Source organism: Astyanax mexicanus, chromosome 1 (assembly GCF_023375975.1).
Source record: "Astyanax mexicanus isolate ESR-SI-001 chromosome 1, AstMex3_surface, whole genome shotgun sequence".
NCBI lineage: Eukaryota > Metazoa > Chordata > Actinopteri > Characiformes > Acestrorhamphidae > Astyanax > Astyanax mexicanus.
In genome coordinates this window covers 129,549,121-129,574,052 of record NC_064408.1, presented here as the reverse complement: position 1 = coordinate 129,574,052, position 24,932 = coordinate 129,549,121, and the positions used below count along the sequence as shown (strand labels likewise).

Here is a 24,932-nt window from a genome sequence, read left to right as displayed (position 1 = left end):
TTTACACGACTGTTTAACAACTTCTTTTTATCCTTTAGAACTAAACACACTGATTCTGATACTGCGCCTTTAACTGAGGGGCTTTAGCATGCTAATCATGCTAATAATCTGTAAGGATGTACACTGAAAAAAGTAAAATTTACTTTAAAAAAAGTTTTGCAACTTTCTGCATTTGCTTTTTTTAAGTAAATTTAATTTTAGATAAATTTAAGTAACTTCAACTCGGTTTACTCAACTCTGTTACACAGAGTAAATAAGTGAACTGAACTTCAGTCAATCCTTTCTTTTAGTAAACTTTACTTAATTTATTTTTACTGAATCAATCCTTTCTTTTAGTAAACTTTACTTCATTTATTTTTACTGAATCAATCCTTTCTTTTAGTAAACTTTACTTCATTTATTTTTACTGAATCAATCCTTTCTTTTAGTAAACTTTACTTCATTTATTTTTACTGAATCAATCCTTTCTTTTAGTAAACTTTACTTCATTTATTTTACTGAATCAATCCTTTCTTTTAGTAAACTTTACTTCATTTATTTTTACTGAATCAATCCTTTCTTTTAGTAAACTTTACTTTATTTATTTTACTGAATCAATCCTTTCTTTTAGTAAACTTTACTTCATTTATTTTACTGAATCAATCCTTTCTTTTAGTAAACGTTACTTCATTTATTTTTACTGAATCAATCCTTTCTTTTAGTAAACTTTACTTTATTTATTTTACTGAATCAATCCTTTCTTTTAGTAAACTTTACTTCATTTATTTTTACTGAATCAATCCTTTCTTTTAGTAAACTTTACTTCATTTATTTTTACTGAATCAATCCTTTCTTTTAGTAAACTTTACTTTATTTATTTTACTGAATCAATCCTTTCTTTTAGTAAACTTTACTTCATTTATTTTTACTGAATCAATCCTTTCTTTTAGTAAACGTTACTTCATTTATTTTTACTGAATCAATCCTTTTTTTTAGTAAACTTTACTTTATTTATTTTACTGAATCAATCCTTTCTTTTAGTAAACTTTACTTCATTTATTTTTACTGAATCAATCCTTTCTTTTAGTAAACTTTACTTCATTTATTTTTACTGAATCAATCCTTTCTTTTAGTAAACTTTACTTCATTTATTTTTACTGAATCAATCCTTTCTTTTAGTAAACTTTACTTAATTTATTTTTACTGAATCATTCCTTTCTTTTAGTAAACTTTACTTAATTTATTTTTACTGAATCAATCCTTTCTTTTAGTAAACTTTACTTCATTTATTTTTACTGAATCAATCCTTTCTTTTAGTAAACTTTACTTCATTTATTTTACTGAATCAATCCTTTCTTTTAGTAAACTTTACTTCATTTATTTTTACTAAATCAATCCTTTCTTTTAGTGAACTTTACTTCATTTATTTTTACTGAATCAATCCTTTCTTTTAGTAAACTTTACTTCATTTATTTTACTGAATCAATCCTTTCTTTTAGTAAACTTTACTTCATTTATTTTTACTGAATCAATCCTTTCTTTTAGTAAACTTTACTTCATTTGTTTTTACTGAATCAATCCTTTCTTTTAGTAAACTTTACTTTATTTATTTTACTGAATCAATCCTTTCTTTTAGTAAACTTTACTTCATTTATTTTACTGAATCAATCCTTTCTTTTAGTAAACTTTACTTTATTTATTTTTACTGAATCAATCCTTTCTTTTAGTAAACTTTACTTCATTTATTTTTACTGAATCAATCCTTTCTTTTAGTAAACTTTACTTCATTTATTTTTACTAAATCAATCCTTTCTTTTAGTAAACTTTACTTTATTTATTTTTACTGAATCAATCCTTTCTTTTAGTAAACTTTACTTCATTTATTTTTACTGAATCAATCCTTTCTTTTAGTAAACTTTACTTCATTTATTTTACTGAATCAATCCTTTCTTTTAATAAACTTTACTTCATTTATTTTTACTAAATCAATCCTTTCTTTTAGTAAACTTTACTTTATTTATTTTACTGAATCAATCCTTTCTTTTAGTAAACTTTACTTCATTTATTTTTACTGAATCAATCCTTTCTTTTAGTAAACTTTACTTCATTTATTTTTACTGAATCAATCCTTTCTTTTAGTAAACTTTACTTCATTTATTTTTACTGAATCAATCCTTTCTTTTAGTAAACTTTACTTCATTTATTTTACTGAATCAATCCTTTCTTTTAGTAAACTTTACTTCATTTATTTTACTGAATCAATCCTTTCTTTTAGTAAACTTTACTTCATTTATTTTTACTGAATCAATCCTTTCTTTTAGTAAACTTTACTTTATTTATTTTACTGAATCAATCCTTTCTTTTAGTAAACTTTACTTCATTTATTTTACTGAATCAATCCTTTCTTTTAGTAAACGTTACTTCATTTATTTTTACTGAATCAATCCTTTCTTTTAGTAAACTTTACTTTATTTATTTTACTGAATCAATCCTTTCTTTTAGTAAACTTTACTTCATTTATTTTTACTGAATCAATCCTTTCTTTTAGTAAACTTTACTTCATTTATTTTACTGAATCAATCCTTTCTTTTAGTAAACTTTACTTTATTTATTTTACTGAATCAATCCTTTCTTTTAGTAAACTTTACTTTATTTATTTTACTGAATCAATCCTTTCTTTTAGTAAACTTTACTTCATTTATTTTACTGAATCAATCCTTTCTTTTAGTAAACGTTACTTCATTTATTTTTACTGAATCAATCCTTTCTTTTAGTAAACTTTACTTTATTTATTTTACTGAATCAATCCTTTCTTTTAGTAAACTTTACTTCATTTATTTTACTGAATCAATCCTTTCTTTTAGTAAACTTTACTTCATTTATTTTTACTGAATCAATCCTTTCTTTTAGTAAACTTTACTTCATTTATTTTACTGAATCAATCCTTTCTTTTAGTAAACTTTACTTCATTTATTTTTACTAAATCAATCCTTTCTTTTAGTAAACTTAACTTCATTTATTTTACTGAATCAATCCTTTCTTTTAGTAAACTTTACTTCATTTATTTTTACTGAATCAATCCTTTCTTTTAGTAAACTTTACTTAATTTCTGCATACAATATTACCTAATTACAAATACTTAATTTATACATATAATTCCTGAAATGTAAATATTTTTTAGTCAAAACACAAATATTAGATATTCTATCTATTTATCTATCGCTAGCTAATGCTACAACAACATGCTATACAATACCTGCTATGACACAAATACTGTATATATAAAACAGAAACTGAAAGTTTGACTCTGTTTTCACTCAGTATACTGCAGTTATGAATGTGATTTTTCATTGCCATTGCAAAAGTTCTTGAACCCGGCTTACGGTGGGTTGTGTAGGATCAATATCCTCAATTTGGGAAGTTGGAGGCGGGGCTGAAAATTCTCTCCACTGAGAGTTGGGCTCTATGGTAGCTGTTTTATACACTTGCTTATGTTTAGTAAATGTTGTAGAAGCCCTTTAATAACCTTCCTACAGTATCAGATTTAAATAAAAGTATTGTTTAGTTATTTTAATGAGTGTGTTTCGGTATCTGTAGTCGGAGAGGAGCGTTACGCTGCTGATTGGCTGTAAATCCAGCGCTGGGTCGTTACTGTCGGTTCTATTGAGATGCAGATCAGTGGAAAACAGAACGTCTGTTTGGGAAATCGTGGATTTTAGTGAGGAAGAAAAGCGAGAGTGAGTCAGATTCAGCTCTTCCTGCCAACAACCACCAATTACATCATCTACTGTATAGCAGAGCTTCAATCTCCTAAAACCCTGTGAAATACAGGAGTTTCCCAAACTACACATACTTTTACACTGTTTTAATCAGCATATTTAGCATATTGTCGCTGTTCAGTGAAAAACAAGTATCTCCAAAACAGCAACTTTACAGTAGAGAGAAAAAACCTTGTAAACTTTCAATGGAAGTCAATGTAAAAAGAGTTTATTTCAGGTCATTTTGAAGAGTTTCTATTGGTCCGTTCATCAAGAAATTTTGGCACAGTGTAAGGAACAGTTTGTCTGTTCAAATTATGTAATAAACTAAAAATAGAAAAAAAAAAGCAAAGCAGTTAGCACGAACCACGAGGGTATTATTGCTTAAATAAACATTTTTTTTAAATCTCAGCATTCCTGATTGTGTTTTGAAGATATATAAATATTAATGGATTTTAGTCTTCAAATTATAAACTTCCTGCTCCACCCTGATTGTTTTAAAAGCATAAATAAAATCAGAATAATAATTCCCTGGAGTGTGACTGTAATGAAGTCTTCATAACTGCCAAGAACAAAGGGAAAAATCATTCTATATTATTTTATATGAAAATCACACCACAAGTTTAGGGAAATTGCAGGATCTCATGTGCTTTATTTGTACCAACGCTTAAGTACGAGTAGGTCCCTATAAGTATTTTGTAAATACAGATGTATAGAGAACAGTTACAGCATGTTGGGAAAGTACAGGGTAAATTTCAGAAAGTTACCTAGTTGTTAAACTCTTGTTCCTGGTTGTACTTTATTTATCCTGTAGGATCCGGTAAGTATTTAGAATGCACTGGTTCATCCAGAGAATTTACACTGTAGTATAAAGCGTTACTGAGATTTTCAGCATCAGCACTGTTATCATTACAGACTGACATCACTACAGTACTAATCACAGTCCCTCAGCATCCGGGAGCTCTGATTGGTGCTTTAAGTGAACAGGCTTTAGCAGATCAGTGGGTGATTACTACTGGATAGATTGATCGTTTGTGTGACAGACGCCGGGGGGTCCGATTAATGATCACCGTTAATCCCCCCCAATCCCCTCCATATGGGGATCACCCCGCCTCGGCGATGGGGGTCAGTTCAGGGCGGAGCTAAAAAATCTGTAATCTGAACGAATTACATGCAGAAAAGAGGAAAAATGAATGATTATTATGATTAAAAACAAAAACTCTGATTTAGTGGTTTTGCAACTCAATGAGAAAATGATTAATGTTACTAATAATAAAAGCTTAAAAAACGGTTGTAAATTAAATAAATTCCGGTAAATAGGGTGTTTCAAAAGATAGAGCAGTAATTAGAACAATAGAGCAGTTGGATTGGAGGAGATGTAGAGCGGTGTGATTGGAGGAGATGTAGAGCGGTGTGATTGGAGGAGCAGTAGAGCGGTGTGACTGGAGGAGCAGTAGAGCGGTGTGATTGGAGGAGCAGTAGAGCGTTGTGACTGGAGGAGCAGTAGAGCGGTGTGATTGGAGGAGCAGTAGAGCGGTGTGATTGGAGGAGCAGTAGAGCGGTGTGATTGGAGGAGCAGTAGAGCGGTGTGATTGGAGGAGCAGTAGAGCAGTGTGACTGGAGGAGCAGTAGAGCGGTGTGATTGGAGGAGCAGTAGAGCGGTGTGATTGGAGGAGCAGTAGAGCGGTGTGATTGGAGGAGCAGTAGAGCGGTGTGATTGGAGGAGCAGTAGAGCAGTGTGATTGGAGGAGCAGTAGAGCGTTGTGACTGGAGGAGCAGTAGAGCGGTGTGATTGGAGGAGCAGTAGAGCGGTGTGATTGGAGGAGCAGTAGAGCGGTGTGATTGGAGGAGCAGTACAGTGGAGAGATTGGAGAAGCAATAGAGCAGTGTGATTGGAGGAGCCATAGTAGAGCAGTGTGATTGGAGGAGCAGTAGAGCGGTGTGATTGGAGGAGCAGTAGAGCGTTGTGACTGGAGGAGCAGTAGAGCGGTGTGATTGGAGGAGCAGTAGAGCAGTGTGATTGGAGGAGCAGTAGAGCGTTGTGACTGGAGGAGCAGTAGAGCGGTGTGATTGGAGGAGCAGTAGAGCGGTGTGATTGGAGGAGCAGTAGAGCGGTGTGATTGGAGGAGCAGTAGAGTGTTGTGACTGGAGGAGCAGTAGAGCGGTGTGATTGGAGGAGCAGTAGAGCGGTGTGATTGGAGGAGCAGTAGAGCGTTGTGACTGGAGGAGCAGTAGAGCGGTGTGATTGGAGGAGCAGTAGAGCGGTGTGATTGGAGGAGCAGTAGAGCAGTGTGATTGGAGGAGCAGTAGAGCAGTGTGATTGGAGGAGCAGTAGAGCGTTGTGACTGGAGGAGCAGTAGAGCGGTGTGATTGGAGGAGCAGTAGAGTGGTGTGATTGGAGGAGCAGTAGAGCGGTGTGATTGGAGGAGCAGTAGAGCGGTGTGATTGGAGGAGCAGTAGAGCGGTGTGATTGGAGGAGCAGTAGAGCGTTGTGACTGGAGGAGCAGTAGAGCGGTGTGATTGGAGGAGCAGTAGAGTGGTGTGATTGGAGGAGCAGTAGAGCGGTGTGATTGGAGGAGCAGTAGAGCGGTGTGACTGGAGGAGCAGTAGAGCGGTGTGATTGGAGGAGCAGTAGAGTGGTGTGATTGGAGGAGCAGTAGAGCGGTGTGATTGGAGGAGCAGTAGAGTGGTGTGATTGGAGGAGCAGTAGAGCGGTGTGATTGGAGGAGCAGTAGAGCAGTGTGACTGGAGGAGCAGTAGAGCGGTGTGATTGGAGGAGCAGTAGAGTGGTGTGATTGGAGGAGCAGTAGAGCGGTGTGATTGGAGGAGCAGTAGAGCGGTGTGATTGGAGGAGCAGTAGAGCGGTGTGATTGGAGGAGCAGTAGAGCGGTGTGATTGGAGGAGCAGTAGAGCGGTGTGATTGGAGGAGCAGTAGAGCAGTGTGACTGGAGGAGCAGTAGAGCGGTGTGATTGGAGGAGCAGTAGAGCGGTGTGATTGGAGGAGCAGTAGAGCGGTGTGATTGGAGGAGCAGTAGAGCGGTGTGATTGGAGGAGCAGTAGAGCAGTGTGATTGGAGGAGCAGTAGAGCGTTGTGACTGGAGGAGCAGTAGAGCGGTGTGATTGGAGGAGCAGTAGAGCGGTGTGATTGGAGGAGCAGTAGAGCGGTGTGATTGGAGGAGCAGTACAGCGGAGAGATTGGAGAAGCAATAGAGCAGTGTGATTGGAGGAGCCATAGTAGAGCAGTGTGATTGGAGGAGCAGTAGAGCGGTGTGATTGGAGGAGCAGTAGAGCGTTGTGACTGGAGGAGCAGTAGAGCGGTGTGACTGGAGGAGCAGTAGAGCAGTGTGATTGGAGGAGCAGTAGAGCGTTGTGACTGGAGGAGCAGTAGAGCGGTGTGATTGGAGGAGCAGTAGAGCGGTGTGATTGGAGGAGCAGTACAGCGGAGAGATTGGAGAAGCAATAGAGCAGTGTGATTGGAGGAGCAGTAGAGCGGTGTGATTGGAGGAGCAGTAGAGCGGTGTGATTGGAGGAGCAGTACAGAGGAGAGATTGGAGAAGCAATAGAGCAGTGTGACTGGAGGAGCAGTAGAGCAGTGTGATTGGAGGAGCAGTAGAGCAGTGTGATTGGAGAAGCAATAGAGCAGTGTGACTGGAGGAGCAGTAGAGCGGTGTGATTGGAGGAGCAGTAGAGCAGTGTGATTGGAGGAGCAGTAGAGCGGTGTGATTGGAGGAGCAGTAGAGCAGTGTGATTGGAGGAGCAGTAGAGCGGTGTGATTGGAGGAGCAGTAGAGCGGTGTGATTGGAGGAGCAGTAGAGCGGTGTGATTGGAGGAGCAGTAGAGCAGTGTGATTGGAGGAGCAGTAGAGCAGTGTGATTGGAGGAGCAGTACAGCGGAGAGATTGGAGAAGCAATAGAGCAGTGTGACTGGAGGAGCAGTAGAGTGGTGTGATTGGAGGAGCAGTAGAGCGGTGTGATTGGAGGAGCAGTAGAGCGGTGTGACTGGAGGAGCAGTAGAGCGGTGTGATTGGAGGAGCAGTAGAGCGGTGTGATTGGAGGAGCAGTTGAGCGGTGTGATTGGAGGAGCAGTAGAGCGGTGTGATTGGAGGAGCAGTACAGCGGAGAGATTGGAGAAGCAATAGAGCAGTGTGATTGGAGGAGCAGTAGAGCGGTGTGATTGGAGGAGCAGTACAGAGGAGAGATTGGAGAAGCAATAGAGCAGTGTGACTGGAGGAGCAGTAGAGCGGTGTGATTGGAGGAGCAGTAGAGCAGTGTGATTGGAGGAGCAGTAGAGCGGTGTGATTGGAGGAGCAGTAGAGCAGTGTGATTGGAGGAGCAGTAGAGCGGTGTGATTGGAGGAGCAGTAGAGCGGTGTGATTGGAGGAGCAGTAGAGCAGTGTGATTGGAGGAGCAGTAGAGCAGTGTGATTGGAGGAGCAGTAGAGCAGTGTGATTGGAGGAGCAGTAGAGCAGTGTGATTGGAGGAGCAGTAGAGCAGTGTGATTGGAGGAGCAGTAGAGCAGTGTGATTGGAGGAGCAGTAGAGCAGTGTGATTGGAGGAGCAGTAGAGCGGTGTGATTGGAGGAGCAGTAGAGCAGTGTGATTGGAGGAGCAGTAGAGCAGTGTGAGCGATTTCTCTCTATATATCTTTCAGTTACTCCTCTCTCTTTTCTTCTCTTTGTTTTTACTCTCTTTTAAGTAAATGCCCTCTATGGCATCATGCCAACTGCTGCCACACACACACACACACTCCTCAGATGCTGTTTTGAAAGGCAGTTAAACTCCCCCTCTTCACATCTTCTGAAAACTCCTTTCATTACAGGCATTCAGAGTGTGTGTTTGTGTGTGTGTGTGTGTGTGTGTGTGTGTGACAGATTGAGTTGTTTAAAGAAAGAAGAAAAAAGGTTGCACACACACACACACACACACACACACACACCCAGCATAGGATGTTCAGAATATTATATATTTTTGGTACAAACAATGTGACATATTAATTCTGCATTAACACATTTTTATCATAAATATTTCGTCCTATATCATGATTTATGACATATAACACATTGAATTGAACATTTTATAAAAATATAGTTTTCTCAAATATCATTAGACACTGTATTATTTCAGTATTCTTCGTAACACTGTATAATGCATTATAACATTGTGTTGGAACATATTGTATTGGAACACCACAATTGTACAGTATATCACAATATATTAATATATCTTACTAAAATGTAGTATAACATAAAGTAACATACTGCAACATACCCTGAAGTACTGTAATGTAATATACTCTAAAATACTCTAATGTACCTTAATACACTACTGCAACATACTCTAAAGGACTGTAATATATCATGCAGTACTGTAATATACTGAAAACTACTGTAGTATACCATACAGTACTGCAATATACTCTAAAGTACTATAACGTACTCTAAAGTACTGTAATATACTTTAAAGTACTGTAATATACCCCAAAGTGCTGCAACATACAAGTATTATCACAGAGCCTAACATAGCATTGTGATATAACGTTTCATAAAAAGTGTAAAGTATTATCAAAGTATTGCATGATATTGTGTAAAATAGCGAATCGTATCATACAGTACTGTACACAACTTTTAAAATGAACATATCAAACTGTTATATATCTTACCAAACACTATTATTATCACTGTATCTCAACAAACAAGAGAATCTTCTGCCTTATGTCTCTCTCTCTCTCTCTTTCTTATTCTCTCTCTCTCTTTCTCTGAGTGTTACAGATGGAGTTAGTGAGTGTCTCATATGGAGGGAATGCTGCTCTTGACAGAGCCCAGACATGAACTCTAATATTTTCGGGCCTTTTTTGGTGCAGTTATCTCCAGAGCACAGTCCAGCAGACCTTCACTGTTCTGTACGAGAATCCTCGGCAGATCTCAGATAAAGAAGCTTGTTTTTGTTTGTTGGATTGTTGGAATAGTGTTTTTAATACATACATGTGTGTGATATGGTAGAAATGTTGTATAACGATATTTAAGTGTACCAGACGACAGACTAATCAGGCCTAAAGACTGTAAAAACGTGTGTTGGCAATACTTCGCAAAGCTAAAGGTGTATTTATACAGAGGCTGAATGGGTTACAAGTGTGAGCAGTTCTAAAATTCAGGTAACGGGGGAACAGTTTATGACTGATTGTTGAAGAATGTGACAGAGGTCTCAGAGAAGGGTGCATTCTGGGAAATGTAGTTCCTAGAGCCAGCAGGGTCAGAGGGAGACTGTAATTTATCATGATATTTTGACAATTAGCAAACAAAACCAGTCAGTAGTGTCATTTATGATATGTTAGTTTTAGCTTGTGCTTAATACCAAAACACGAACAAGCGAATTTATGCTTAACTACGATGGAAGCACAAACTTGCCGCGGACAGTAGGTACAGATCCCTCTCTCAGACAAAGTCTGCTGACTAATCCTGTTATGTACTGTTTGAGATTCTCAACCAGCAGACTGAAATGGCCCTTTTTAACTGATCTAGTGGGTGGAGCTCCAGTGGGATTTGACAGGTGAGGGGTGGAGCCAGGGTGGTTCTATGCAGGTTTTCTTTATTGTGATGTCACAATAAAGGAGGAGCCAAATGACTCATAGAAGTTCATATGATTTCTGACAGCAAACTTTTTCATCTGATTCACAGAAAAAAGATGGATGGATTTCTTTGGTGTTTGGAGTGTTTCTAGGAGCAGTCGAAACCAAAGTTAAAATAAAAACCTTTAAATGTGCTGCGTTTAATATGAAATAATTTATCAAACAAAAAAAATTCTTTTCTCAGTCAGCTTTATGAAGTAGAGTCACCTGGAATTCAGGCTTTCAGTTAACAGCTGTGCTGAACTCAAGAGTTAATTACTTGAATTTCTTGTCTCTTAATAAAGTGTTTGAGAGCATCAGTTAAAGTAAAGTAGTGAAGAGGTAGAGTTACAGGTATACAGTGAATAGTGAATATTTGAATAATGTTCGAATCCAGATTATGACAAACAACAACTACTCAAGAACTTTGAAAGTAGTAAGTAATAAGTGGGCTCCAAAAAGCCAAACAAAAAGGAAATTATGATGGAACTGGCACTAATCAGGACTGCCTTTAGGAAAGGAAGAGTGAGAGTTTCCTCTGAGTTACCAGCTTCAGAAACCACAAGTTAACAGCTCCCTAGGTTAAAGCACATAAATGCTTCTTCGCAGAGTATTTTAGTTTGTTTAACACTGTTTTTAACTTACTACATGATTCCTTATGTGTTCCTTCATAGTCTGGATCACTTCAATATTCATTTACTATGTAGGAAAAAAAGAAAAACATTAAATGAAAAGCTATGTCCAAAATTTGAACCTTAATTTACAATAAGAAAACCCCTAAATGCATTTTATATATGACTGATTTTATAGCCAGTAAACTAAATTAATGCAGATTTATTTGTTAAAACAGTGAGATGTGTCTTTAAAGTGAAGCTCAATGAATGGGTGAGTGGGTGAGTATGCTGGGGGGGTGGGCGTATAGGAGATCCGGAGGTGAAACCCGTGTTCCGACCCGGATGTGGGAATAATCGCTGAAAGCGGTGAATTTTAAGCCGCCCTTGGCGGAGGACAGGCTCGAGCTCATGAATAATGCAAGTGGCACAGGAGAGCATGTGCTGAATCAAAGCACAGTTTTGGCCGGTCAGAGAGGAACTAAACTGCCGCTTTTGAAGTGTCTGGTGGGTGTCCCAAGAGTCCGAGGAAGCTGGGGGTGAAGCACAGTTTAGTGTGGCACTGGGCAACGCGGCTAATAGTGCTACCACGAGATATCTGCAAGATACGTTACCTGTTGTAAAACTTGCAGCTGGCTGAATCTAAAGTCCTAGCTGCTTTCATCAATGCTGAATTGGTGAGACGTTCCTGGAAAACGTTGCTGAAAAATGCTACCAGTTGGAAGTTCTGCCATAACCAAAGGCAGCAACACATAAGAGTGTTCCTCGTATCACTACTAGGGGTGACCGACTATCGTATGAGATGCTTCCTAAATCATCAATCAATTAATCACACCAGCAGTTTACAGTGTGAACTTTTTAGTCCATATCAAAGGCAGAATTGAAGAGTTCACCACGAGACCTCCATACTCAAACCATCCAACCAAGCAGAACCTGGAATTTTTGCTAAAGATGAAAGGGTTCCAGTCTGAAGCAATCCAGCTTTCTCGTTTAATTGGTGGCCAATGGATCTAAGCAATCGTCCTGCTTCTCTCAGTCCAATGATGTGCCCACTCTTAAAGTTTGTCAACTATGTAAAATGTCTTTAATTGTGTCGTTGAAGCATGTCTAGTAGTCAGCAATCTCTCGCCAAGAGGTACACCATCTAAAAGCAGCACTTTTCCACCCATTTTGTTTCAAGACCTAGGGTTCTATTTAAGCGATCTATAGGCAAGTCATCAACTGTGCACCATGCAGCTTTATTTAGGGTGTGTCAGTGTGTCATAGCTATCGTAACTACAGGAAAAGTACACCTTGCTCATCTCGAAACGAGAAAAAGGCAAAACTCCAGATATGTACCTGAACACACCTCATTTCCAGAACACCACGCCCATCAGTGTAGATATATTCAGAAGCTCTGCTGCTGTTTAAACCAGACAGGAGAAAGGAGTCAAAATAGACTGTTCGCGGAGTGTAAGACCTTTTTTAATCAGAAAAAAATATGAATGAGCTGGTGTCCTAATACTTTTGTCCATATAGTGTAGTTCCCAGGTTTAGCATGATGAGATTAAAATGATGAGATGAAGATGATGACACTGGTTACTCATGAGGTTTGTCTTTTATCCTGACTCTAACTGACCCTGTTAGAGTCCGGTCAGGTGGACAGGTGGCTAAATTCACCTTCTCACCAGTCTTCTTATTCACCTGACATTCCCAACACCTGGACTAACAGCACTGACCCAGCAGAACCAGCTGCTCTACACTCACAATTATACTGCAGTATACAGGGATGCACCCACTATTCAGCAAACCAAATTATTCAGATTAAAAGGGCAAATAATTTATGCTGAAAAGTTAAATGTTGATGACGCAATCAAATTGCAACAATGTTTAGTGTTGTAATAAATACGTTTAAATTGTAGTTTGTTTTTTTGCTTTTACTTTGATACACTTACGCTATTTAAACAATGATATGGTAGAAAACAGGCTCTACATGCTTGGAGGAGAACACTGACTGATAGGGCTTTTGTCTTCTGCTCATTTGCTACTTTGGTTTCACTGTTTTGTTTGTATTAATTTGACATCACTGATATGGTTTGTGGTCTTGATTATCTTGGTTTATATGTGCTTGTTTGGCTTCACTGGTTTAGTTGTATAAATTTATTAGTTGTGCCGGTTTGATTGTACTCATTTGGTTCTACAAATATATTTTGGCTTAAAATGTAAGTGATCTGTTCTTAACTGCCCCTGTTTGAGATAGATAGATAGATAGATAGATAGATAGATAGATAGATAGATAGATAGATAGATAGATAGATAGATAGATAGATAGATAGAAAGACAGACAGACAGACAGATACTTTATTGTTGCTACAGGAAAATTAGCGTTGAGTAGCAGTTATCTGTCTGATATTTTGTCTGATATTTGTTTGATATATTATCTGATATTTGTCGGATATTTTTCTCTTATCATGTCTATTATTAGGTCTAAAATCTGCAATATTTTGTCTGCTATTGTGTCTGTTATCTTATCTAATATATTTTTAATGTGTTCTAATGTAATATATTCCAATATGTCTAATATATTTCTAATATATATTTCGATGTTGTCTGATATCTCGTCTGATATCTTGTCTAAAATCTGTGATATTTTGTCTAATATCTTGTCTTATATTTTTTCAGATATTTTGTCTGATATCTGTTAGATATATTGGGTAATATTTGTGATATTTTGTCAGATTTCTGTGTGATATTTTGTCTGATATTTTATGTGATATTTGCATAATATTTTGTGTGATCTTTTATGTGATATTTTGTTTATTCTGTCTGATACTTGTCTGATATCTTATCTGATACTTTGTCTGATATTTTGTCTGATATCTGTCTGATATATTGTCTGATGTCTTGTCTAATATTTTGTCTTAAATCTGTGATATTTGTCTAATCACTGTCTGATATTTTTCTTGATATCTTCTCTGATATATTATCTGATATTTTCTAACATGTTGTCTGATATCTGTTTAAATACTTTGTGTGATATATGTCTAAAATCTATCAGATTTTTTGTATAATATTTTGTGTGATATTTGTCTGATACTTTGTCTGATATCTGTCAGATTTCTTGTCTGATATTTTGTTTGATATTTTGTGTTTTTTGTCTGATACTGTGTCTGAGATCTGTAGAGATCTGAGATCTCTACATTCATGTTCCTCTCCTGTTCTGCAGGTGTAATATCCAGGACTACATGTGGCATAAAGGTGCTCGGTGCGAGTCGGTGATCACGGAGTTCCAGGTGATGGTTATCGCTATCGGAGCGTCGGCCCTGACCGTCCTGCTGCTCTTCATGATCATCGTCTGCTTTGCCAAGAAACTCCACGTCCTGAAGACCGAGAACAACAAACTGCGCAAACGCAGGTGAGCCTCCGCCCAGCAGGGGGAGCCAGGGAGGGAATGAGAGATGCTTTGCGGAGTTATTAGAAACAGTGTAGCCTGGAACTGGTTGTGATTTCAGCAATAATCAGCGACCACCTCTAATGCCACTGTAGCTATCTAATCATACAACCACTCAACATACTATAATAATCACCTGAAAACATTATTTCTAATATCAGCCGTCTAAAATAGCAAATCAACCACCTAATATACAATTACTACAATTACAGACACATTAAGTACCATATCAACCACCTAATATAGCATATTAGCTATCTACAATACCAAACAACCACCTAATATACAATTACAGGCACATCTAGTACCATATCAACCACCTAATATAGCATATCAGCCATCAAGTACAATAGCAACCACCTAATATACCTCAGTAACCACTTCACACACTGTAGCATCCTCCTAATAATGCCCTAGCCACCACCTTAAATGTAATTACATCTACCTCTAGTGCCATAACAGCCACCTGAAATACCATATAGCATCCACTTCAAGTTCCATAACATCCACCTGCTATACCATAGCAACTGCTTGACACACAAACTGTAGCAACCACCTAATAATTCCCTAGCCACAACTTAAAATACCACTGCAACCTCCCCCAGCGGCAAAGCAGCCACCAGCAAATACATAACCAACCAATAAACATAGCAACTACCTGAAATACCAGAGCAAACACCTTAAATTCCATAGCAACCTTCTAAAAACAGTGTAAGCACATCAAAATACAAACCACCTAAAAAAACACCTAAACAGAATGACACTACACATACCATAGATACCACATGACACACTTTAGAACATCCAAGCAGCCACTTAACAAAAACTTCATACCGGATACTGAAAATTAAATTAGTAAAAGTAAATATACTAAATATATACAAAACACATTTAAATCTTCTACAACCAGTGTGCACTGTTTAATGCCATTGAACACTACTAGATTTCTACAACTGATATGTATTTTAAATAACTTTAATACAAACGGCATCTACATCCAGTATGTATTGGTAAATCTCATCTAAAAACAACAGAAAAGTATATTTATTCAGCTTAATTGTTCATTACCACTAAATGCAGCTAGACTTTACGCATCCAGTGTGTATTGATAAATACCATAAACACTATTTGGCCTTTGCCTATATTACCTCACATCCAGTATGTATTATTTAAATTAATTAGTGATTTTGGGAAGTAGTACTGGTTCAGATATCCCATAATGAGCCGAGGGTGATATTTAGAAAGTGTGTTAAGACTGCGGTGACATCACCGGGGGTTTATGAACTGGAGGTGCTGATAGCGAGGGAGGAGAGCATGGAGGAGAAGATGAGCAGATAGAGGAGAGGAAATTAAAGAAGGGAATGAATGGAGATAAAGAAAGCAGAAGGAGGAAACAGTGATGATGATAATGATGGTAATTATTTATTAACTCACACCCTGTTGATTTTCCAAAACTACAAATACCATAGCAACCACTTCCCATAGCAACTACCTTAAATTCCACAGCAAACCTCTGAAAACCCCATAGCAACTATTTGACATATTGTAGCAACCACCTTATTTTGTTATAGCAACCTTCCATAAATCCAGTGTAACGACATACTACATTTTTAACCATTTACAAACAATGTAGCAACCACTTAGCAGCACTATAGTTACCTCCTATCAACCACTTAGCAACACCATAGCAACCAATTAACAGAACTATATTTACCACATATTAACCACTTAGCAACACTAGTTACCATCTATAAACTGCTTACCAACGCCATATCAACCACTTAGCAGCACTATAGCACCCATTTATCCACCACTTAGCAACACCATGTCAATCACTTAGAAACAATGTAGCAGCAACTTATCAGCACCATAGTTACCACTTAGAAACAATGTAGCAACCACTTTGCAGCGCTATAGTTACCACTTAGAAACAATGTAGCAACCACTTTGCAGCGCTATAGTTACCACTTAGAAACAATGTAGCAGCAACTTAGCATCACCATAGTTACCACTTGGAAACACTGTAGCAACCACTTAGTAGCACCATAGTTACCACTTAGAAACAATGTAGCAACCACTTAGCAGCTCTATAGTTACCACCAATCAGCCACTTAGCAACACTATAACAACGCCTTTGAAACGCCTAGCAACCATTTAGCAGCACTATAGTTACCACCTATCAACCACCTAGCAACACTATAACAACGCCTTAGAAACGCCATAGCAACCACTTAGCAGCACTATAGTCACCACCTATCAACCACTTAGAAGTGCCATATCAAAAATCATACAATACATATCATATTTTAAGTTAAAAAATTACTATGGCAATGGAACCACAGCAACCATGTGGAGAAGAAACCCAGTGAGATGAAGAGTGTGTGATGAAAAGCAGAGTGTGTGTGTGTTGCGTGTGTGTGTGTGTTGCGTGTGTGTGTTAAAGAGGTGACCGTGGGCTGGAGGTGGATGTTGTGCTAATGTTTAGCAGATGCCGCTAACACCACTGAAACAGATGATGTCACAGCAGATCCAGCTGAAAGTAGACCAGCATGAGTGAGTGTGTGTGTGTGTGTGTGTGTGTGTGTGTGTGTGTGTGTGTCTGTTTTGCGTGTGTGTGTGTTGTGTGCGGCAGGGTGACCTACTTACTGCTGAGAGAGCAGTAGAGTGTGTTTGGGGTGTGTGTGTGGCGGGGGGGGGGGATGCGGACAGGATTTAAACACACACACACACTACACACACACACACACACACACACACTACACAAGAGGAAGAGGAGAGACAGAAAGAACAGAGGAAGAATACAAAACAGAAGAGATGGACAGAAAGAAAGAGGGAGAAGAACACTGAGCAATGCCTTATGAACTGCCTGGAATACCATAGCATCCACGCACCGAAACCATAGCAACAGCTAATGATTCCATTACCAAATTCCCACTTAAACACAATATAAACCACACCAACCACTAACAATACCAAAGCTATCAATAGGGATCCCTCAAGCAATCGCCTAGCAACCACCTGCCTGGCAACACCAGGGTAACCACTTTCGATACCATGGAAACTGCTTAACAAATCTATAGCTATAGATGTCTAGGAGTGGGTGTGGCTAAAATACTGCTGTAGGCTGAATGTGTGGGCGGGGCTAAAATACTGCTGTAGGCTGAATGTGTGGGCGGGGCTAAAATACTACTGTAGGCTGAATGTGTGGGCGCGGCTAAAATACTGCTGTAGGCTGAATGTGTGGGCGGGGCTAAAATACTACTGTAGGCTGAATGTGTGGGCACGGCTAAAATACTGCTGTAGGCTGAATGTGTGGGCGGGGCTAAAATACTACTGTAGGCTGAATGTGTGGGCGGGGCTAAAATACTACTGTAGGCTGAATGTGTGGGCGCGGCTAAAATACTGCTGTAGGCTGAATCTGTGGGTAGGGTTAAAATAATACTGCTGTATGCTTAATGAGTGGGCAGGCCTAAAATACTGCTGTAGGCTGAATAAGTGGGCGGGGCCAAAATACTGCTGTAGGCGGAATGTATGGGTGGGGCTCAAATACAGCTGTAGGCTGAATGAGTGGGTGGGGCTAAAATACTGCTGTATTCTGACTGTGTGGGCGGGGCTAAAATACTGCTGCTGTAGGCTGAATGTATGGGTGGGGCTAATATGCTCTTTTAGGCTGAATGGGAGGGGCTAAGCCACTGAAGGTAAATTTTGTGGGCGGGGCTAATCTGCTGTAGGCTAAATACACGCGCGGGGCTAAAATGCTGTAGACTGAGTGTGTGGGCGGGGCTAAAATACTGCTGTATGGCAGCATACCTGTTAACCACACTAATGCTATCTCTTTGTCTCTTTTGTCTTTCTTTTTCTTTCTCTCCTGTTTTACCTGTTTTTCTCCTCTCCTTGCTGTCTCTTCTTCTTTTTCTCTATATCCCTCTCTCTCTCTCTCTCTCCTGCAGCAGTAAGTATCGCCCGTCCTCGGAGCAGCACAATGATAATTTCTCTCTCTCGACCATCGCTGAGGGCTCCCACCCAAACGTAAGGAAACTGTGCGACACCCCCCCTGTCCTCCCTCATGCTCGTGCTTTGGCTTACTATGATAACATTATCTGTCAGGTAACGTGCTATCTCTCTCTCTCTCTTTCTCTCTCTCCATCCCTCCATCCTCCCTCTCCCTCCCTCGCCCACCCTCTCTCTCCCTGCATGCGCCTGAGAGAGGGGAGGGTCCGTCCTGCGGGGGGAGGGGGAGGGGAAGGAGGCCGGGGGCGCTCGGTCCAGACAGGTCTGCTCTCGCACATCGGCGCTCGCGGTTACCGAGGCAACAGCTGTTACCTTGGCAACACGCTTTACGGAGGATAGCGAGGAAGCGCGCGGGGGGGGGGGGGGGACACATCCCTTTCCTGTTACCATGGACACGCACACATATTCAGATACACTCATCATCAAAAAATTAGTAGCGACCATAAGGTGGTGTGGGATTGCGATGCCGTTTGGAAGGAAGGTTTGACATTGGTATAGTATCTGTGTCTTCAAGGCTCAAAGTTCTTAAGACTTGTTCTGTTAAAATAGCCAACCAGAGTGTATTCAGTAAAGTTAACGCCATTGGCGATGCGTCTGACATTAATTTCCTGTTGGAATAACCAACTGAAATGTGTGTATTCAGTCATGTTAAGGCCACTAGCAATGTGGTTGACCATGGTATAGCATCTGTAGTGTCTTCAAGGCTCAAAGTTCTTGAGATGGCAGTAGTATGTGGACGAGCATTGTCCTGTTGAAATAGCGCACCTGTTGGAGTGTGCTCTTAGTAAAGTTAAGGCCACTGACGATGTGGTTTACCATGGTATAGCATTTGTAACATTTTCAAGGCAAGGTGTTGAGACGGTAGCAGTATATGGACGAGCACTGTTCTGTTGGCATAGCCAACCAAAATGAGTATTCAGGCAAGTTAAGGCCACTGGCAATGTGGTTGGCCATGGTATACAATCTGTAGCATCTTAAAGGCAAGATCTTGAGAAGGCAGTAGTTTGCGGACAAGCATTGTCCTGTTGGAATAGCCAGCTGGAGTGTGTATTCAGTCAAATTAAGGCCACTGGTGATGCAGTTGACCATTCTATAGCATCTGTAGTGTCTTCCAGGCTCAAGATCTTGAGACGGCAACAGTATGTGGACGAGCATTGTCCTGTTAAAATAGCCAACCAGAGTGTGTTCAGTAAAGTTAAGGCCACTGGCGATGGAATTGACCATGGTATAGCATCTGTGTCTTCAAGGCTCATACTCTTGAAACAGCAGTAGTATGTGGACAAGCAATGTCCTGTTAAAATTGTGCGTTGAAATGTGTGTTCAGAAAAGATAGGACTACTAGCAATGCAATTTACCACGGAAAGGCATCTGTGTCTTCAAAACTGAAAGCTCTTAAGATGACAACAGTATGTGGAAGAGCATTGTCCTGTTGGAATAACGCACCTTTTGGAGTGTGTGCTCAGGAAAGGTAAGACTGCTGACTATATAGTTGACCATAAGGTAAGATCTTGGGAAGGCAGTAGTATGTGGACTAGCATTGTCCTGTTGGAATATCCAACAGGAGTGTGTATTCAGTCACGTTAAAGCCACTGGCAATTCGATTGACCATGGTATAGCATCTTTAGTGTCTTCAAAGTTCTTGAGGTGACAGCAGTATGTGGACGAGCCTTGTCCTGTTGAAAAAGAGCACCTGTTGCATCTGTGTCTCTTTTAATGACGGCAGTATGTGGACGAGCCTTGTCCTGTTGAAAAAGAGCACCTGTTGCATCTGTGTCTCTTTTAATGACGGCAGTATGTGGACGAGCCTTGTCCGGTTGGAATTGCGGTACAAAGTGCGGATTAAGTAAAGGTAGCGCCACTGATTGCATGACCTCATTACCGCAATGTTGCCTTTAATGAACGTACCGCAAACTGACACCAGGCTTATCTTACCAAGAATATCAATCTACTGGCACGACTACCCACCAACCTTTTGTTTTTTGGTGATGAGTGTATATGAACACACACACACAGACATATATTTGATAGTGCAGTTCTATAATGAATTCAGTTCTCAGGTCCTGTTGACCGCAGTCTAATGACTTCCTGTCATCTTCCTGCTGACTGTTCTCATGTATGTCTTCATTCAGCCGTGTGAAAGGGACCCATCAGAAACCCACCCTATTGATCCCACTACTGACAATCAATTAAGAGGCTGAATTACACACCACACACACATAACCAACAGTTCAGTTCAACCAGCTTAGAGATAATCTCCAAGCTTGTGTAGAGCAGTTCCTTTATAAATATAAACACTACTATGTAAAATCTTACTTATACTAAAGGGAAATATAAAAAAATGTATAATCTTTATTATGGTTTAGTTATTACAGTTTTACAGTGCAAATGTAAAACTGTAATTTCTTGCGATCAGATTAACATTTAGACTAATTTACATATAGAATGTATATAAAAAATACATTGACAATATGTTAATTTTATTCAAACATATACCTATAAATAGCAAAATCAGAGAAACTGATTCAGAAACTGAAGGGCTCTCTTCATTTTTTTTCAGAGCTGTATTTTACATCACTGATAAAATTTGACAAAACCTCCATGATTGGTTTGTAGTGTTACTGTAGTGTCCTCTAGTTTGAAAGATCTCGGCTGATTGGCTCTTTTTGTCAAAGGGCGGGAGCTTATCTGTAAACAGACGCCATAAGCGTTACGAGAACTTCTGTTCATTCCACAATCTCCTGTTTTCTCGTGAAAAACGATGTGTGCAGAATGACCAACCCTGGACATGTTAACCCCTGCCACTCCCCCTCATCCTACCCCTAGCACCCCGACAACCCCCTGCCTCCCTTCCCTTTCCTCTGCATCACTGCATGCTCAAATGCTCACATGCGCCTCATAGTGGCCATGCGAGACGCTGCTGCTTGTGCTCGCTTTGCTGCATCTAAATATATCTATATATATTTCTATATCTTTGTGTTTCGTTTCATTCGTTTATCCTGGTTCTGCCGGATGGAAAGAGGGGGGAGGGGGGAGGGAGTCAGAGTTCACTATTTTTAAAAAAAGTTGCGAAATAAAAGTGGGCAAACCTTAAAAATCAGGATAAACATCTGAGATGCAACGTCTCACCACCACCAGTAGGTGAGAAGGGGGAGGGGCTAGACGCCTGGCTAATGCACCCGCAGCATGGGTAGTAGTAGAGCTAACATGGGCGTAGTTCTCTTTTGTGGGATAACCATAGGTTTGTCTTGATTAGCTTTGTTAGCCTCTAGCAGCTAGCAGCTGCTAATGTGAAATCATATAAAAAATGCTGTGGGAAATGTTTGTATTCGCAGGAATTTATGTTGGGAATTGTTAAGAACAGATATTTTACTAGCTATATTCTAAGAGAGCGAATGCTTAGGTTATGTAGGATATCAATGCTAACATTATATATCTTGTTTTCGAAAATGAAAAAATGCTGTAGGAAATGTTTGTTTACGCAGGAATTCATGTATGAATTGTTAGAAACAGCTAATTTCCAAGAAGGCTAATGCTTAGGTTATGTCAGATAGCAATGCTAACATTATATCTTGTTTTTTACCATCAAACAAAATGTTTTAATCAGATTCACCAGATCAGATTTGACCAAAAAAGATTCTCAGATTTTAGCTTAACATTACATGTTTTTTTACGTACCTCAATGAATGGCAAGGAATGCTAGCTTTGTTAGCAGCTAGCTGCTGCTAATGTGAAATCATACAAAATAATGCTATAGTGCGCAGAGTTTCTTTTACATTGAAAAAGCTATATGCTAAGCTTTCTAATTAGCTTGTTATTCAATATGTACAATGTTTCAATCAGATTTAGTTTATCAAAACTCAATTTCTCGAATTTTGACCAATTACAGTATCTCAAAAATGTGAGGGGTGTATTTTTGGAAATATTTTATTGAACTTTTCATGGGTCAATATGACACTTTGATACAATATAAAATCGTAAGGGTACAGCTTGTATAACAATATAAACAGCCATTAATGCCTAAAGTGGTAAAAATGAATTGTGCCGAATTACTAACAGTCAAGCATGGTGGTGGTAGCATCAACTCTATTGAGTTGAGTCTCCAACATCCAACCTAACTCTGTTATACATGCTGTACACTGACTACTTTACATAGTATCATTGAACATAGATATAGCAGATGCTAATGTGAATCACACAAATAATGCTATAGCTAATTTTAACATAATATTTGAGCATTAATTTACTTACACAAAAAATTAACTTTATACCGCGGTCTACGATCCTTCCCGTACGTTGGTATCGGTCATGTCCTTCTAGTAAACCTCTTTCTGTTCACATCTTCTTCTTCCTCTTCTTCTTCCCTTCAGGCTCAGAATCTCGTAGCTGTAACCGAACCTTGGTCCCGCCCACCGAGACTAACCACACCTACCTAACCAGCAGTGACCTTTACTGACCCCTCGCTGCTCACCTCTTAGCTCCTCCTTTCCTGTCTAACTTCCTGTCTACCTGGACGACCTGAGCTCCACTTTGTGGGCGTGATTAGAACGTTTGGCGCCGAGCCAAAAGCTAAGCTAACCGCCGTTAGCAACCCGTCATGTAGAACCGGTCCCTCATACTGTCTCCGACCACGTCAGTCCACTGTCAGACATGAGCTAAAGCACGAGCTTCCTGTCTCTCTGTCTCTCAAACTGTCTCTCTCTTTGTCCTTATGTCTCTCTTTCTGTCCCTATGTCTCTTGGTCTGTCTCTCTCTCTCTGTCCTTATGTCTCTCTCTTTGTCTCTCTCTCTATCCCTATGTTTCTCAGTCTGTCTTTCTCTCTGTCCTTATGTCTCTCAGTCTATCTCTCTCTCTCCTTATGTCTCTCTGTCCCTATGTCTCTCAGTCTGTCTCTTTTTCTGTTCCTATGTCGCTTGGTCTGTCTCTCACTCAATTCTTTACATTTATCGATCCCTCTGTCTCTCTCTCTTTCTGTCTCTATGTCTCTCACTCGGTCCTAATGTCTCCCAGTCTGTCTTTCTTTCTGTCCTTATGTCTTTCTCTGTTTTTATGCCTCTTTTTCTGTCCCTATGTCTCTCGGTATGTCTCACTTTCTGACCGGATGTCTTTCTTTCTGTCTCTATGTCTCTCGGTTGTCTTTCTCTTTGTCCCTATGTCTCTCTTTCTATCTCTCTCTCTATCCCTATCCTTATTTCACTCGATCCTTCTGTTGCGCTCTCTCTTTCTTTCTCTGTCTCTTACTCTGTCCTTATGTCTCTTAGTCTTTCTTTCTGTTCCTATGTCTCACTGTCTGTCTCTCCCTTTATGTCTCAGTCTGTATCTATTTATGTCCCTTTTTTTTAACCCTATGTGTCTTTCTCTTTCCTTATGCCACTCAGTCTGTCTCTCGTTTTGGTTTGTCTCTAAGTTTCTATCTCTATCTCTCTGTTTTATGTCTCTCTCATAGTCTCTCTCTCACTCTGTTATTATGTCTTTCAGTGTCTCTTTTTCTATCCCTGAGTCTCTCAGTCTGTCTCTCTTTCTGTTCCTGTGTCTCTTTCTCTCTCCTTATGTCTCTGTCTTGTCTCCCAGTCTCTCTTTTTTGTCCCTATGTCTCTGTCTTTCTCAGTCCTTCTCTCTCTCCTCCAGTTTTGTCTCTCTCTCTCTCTCTCTGAGGTATGTATAAATATATATTGAGGTATTAAATATACTCTAACCCCCCTCAGAAAACCATGAGCAGATACACCTGGGAGTGTAAGACCAAAGAGGAGTCCGGCTGTGAGGTAAGAACCCCAGCCCCGCCCAAGGCCCCGCCCACAGACCCTCCCCCTCTAGAGCAGCTGGCCTCTCATTGTGCCGTTACCCTGTCCATCATCCTCTGTAGGCTGTTCAAACCAGAGCAGCACATTTCCATTAACACACTCCACGCTGTGTTAGCAATACATTAGCTAACTTAACACCATGTCTACATTAGCCTAGCATATGTACCCGCTAACAAAAGTAGCTAGCATTTACTTCTTCTGGGCTTTTGGTAATCATGCCAATGATAGTGCTAGCCTACCTAATTATATTGAGCAGATGTTCCAGCAATGTTTTTCAGGTGTTGACCACAGCAACCACTTAGCAACACCATAGCAACCACTCAGCAGTACCATAGCAGTCACCTGGAAGACAAACACTATAGCAACCACCTGAAATGCAACAGCATAGCATAGCAAACAGTTAGTAACACCATACAAACCACCTAGACACAACTTAGAAACACTGAGATACCACAAAATCTCTTAGCAACACTATAGCAATCAATTAGCAACACAACCTGACACCACTATAGCAACCACATAAAACTCCACAGAAACCCCTCAGCAACACCAGAGAAACCAGCAAGCAACACCATAGAAACCACCTTGCAACAACATAGCAACACAGTGAGATACAGTACCATAGCAACTCTTTAGCAACACTATAGCAACCAGCTGGTAACGCCATAGAAACTAGAAACATGGTAGCAACCACATAAGCTACCATAGCACCCCCTTAGCAACCCTATGACAATCAGCCAAC

The 24,932-nt window shown here is 39.6% G+C and overlaps 2 protein-coding genes across 9 annotated transcripts in view; one reads left to right on the top strand and one right to left on the bottom strand.

The window, feature by feature from the left end:
• The window catches only part of LOC111196242 (zinc finger protein 239-like), a 443,969-nt gene that overhangs the window by 220,322 nt on the left and 198,715 nt on the right, over positions 1–24,932 (bottom strand). The gene's annotated exons all lie outside the window — the stretch shown is intronic.
• Positions 1–24,932, top strand: part of cspg5a (chondroitin sulfate proteoglycan 5a) — a 62,360-nt gene that overhangs the window by 28,117 nt on the left and 9,311 nt on the right. For 2 of the 8 annotated variants that reach the window (XM_007239938.4, XM_049469087.1), the window contains exons 3-5: positions 14,156–14,344; positions 18,331–18,409; positions 24,095–24,151. In XM_007239938.4, the coding sequence (XP_007240000.3) occupies positions 14,156–14,344; positions 18,331–18,409; positions 24,095–24,151 (325 nt within the window). Of the gene's footprint in view, positions 1–14,155; positions 14,345–18,330; positions 18,488–24,094; positions 24,152–24,932 lie in introns of all 8 variants that reach the window. The other 6 variants (XM_022685859.2, XM_007239937.4, XM_007239936.4 and 3 more) reach the window with 6 other exon arrangements.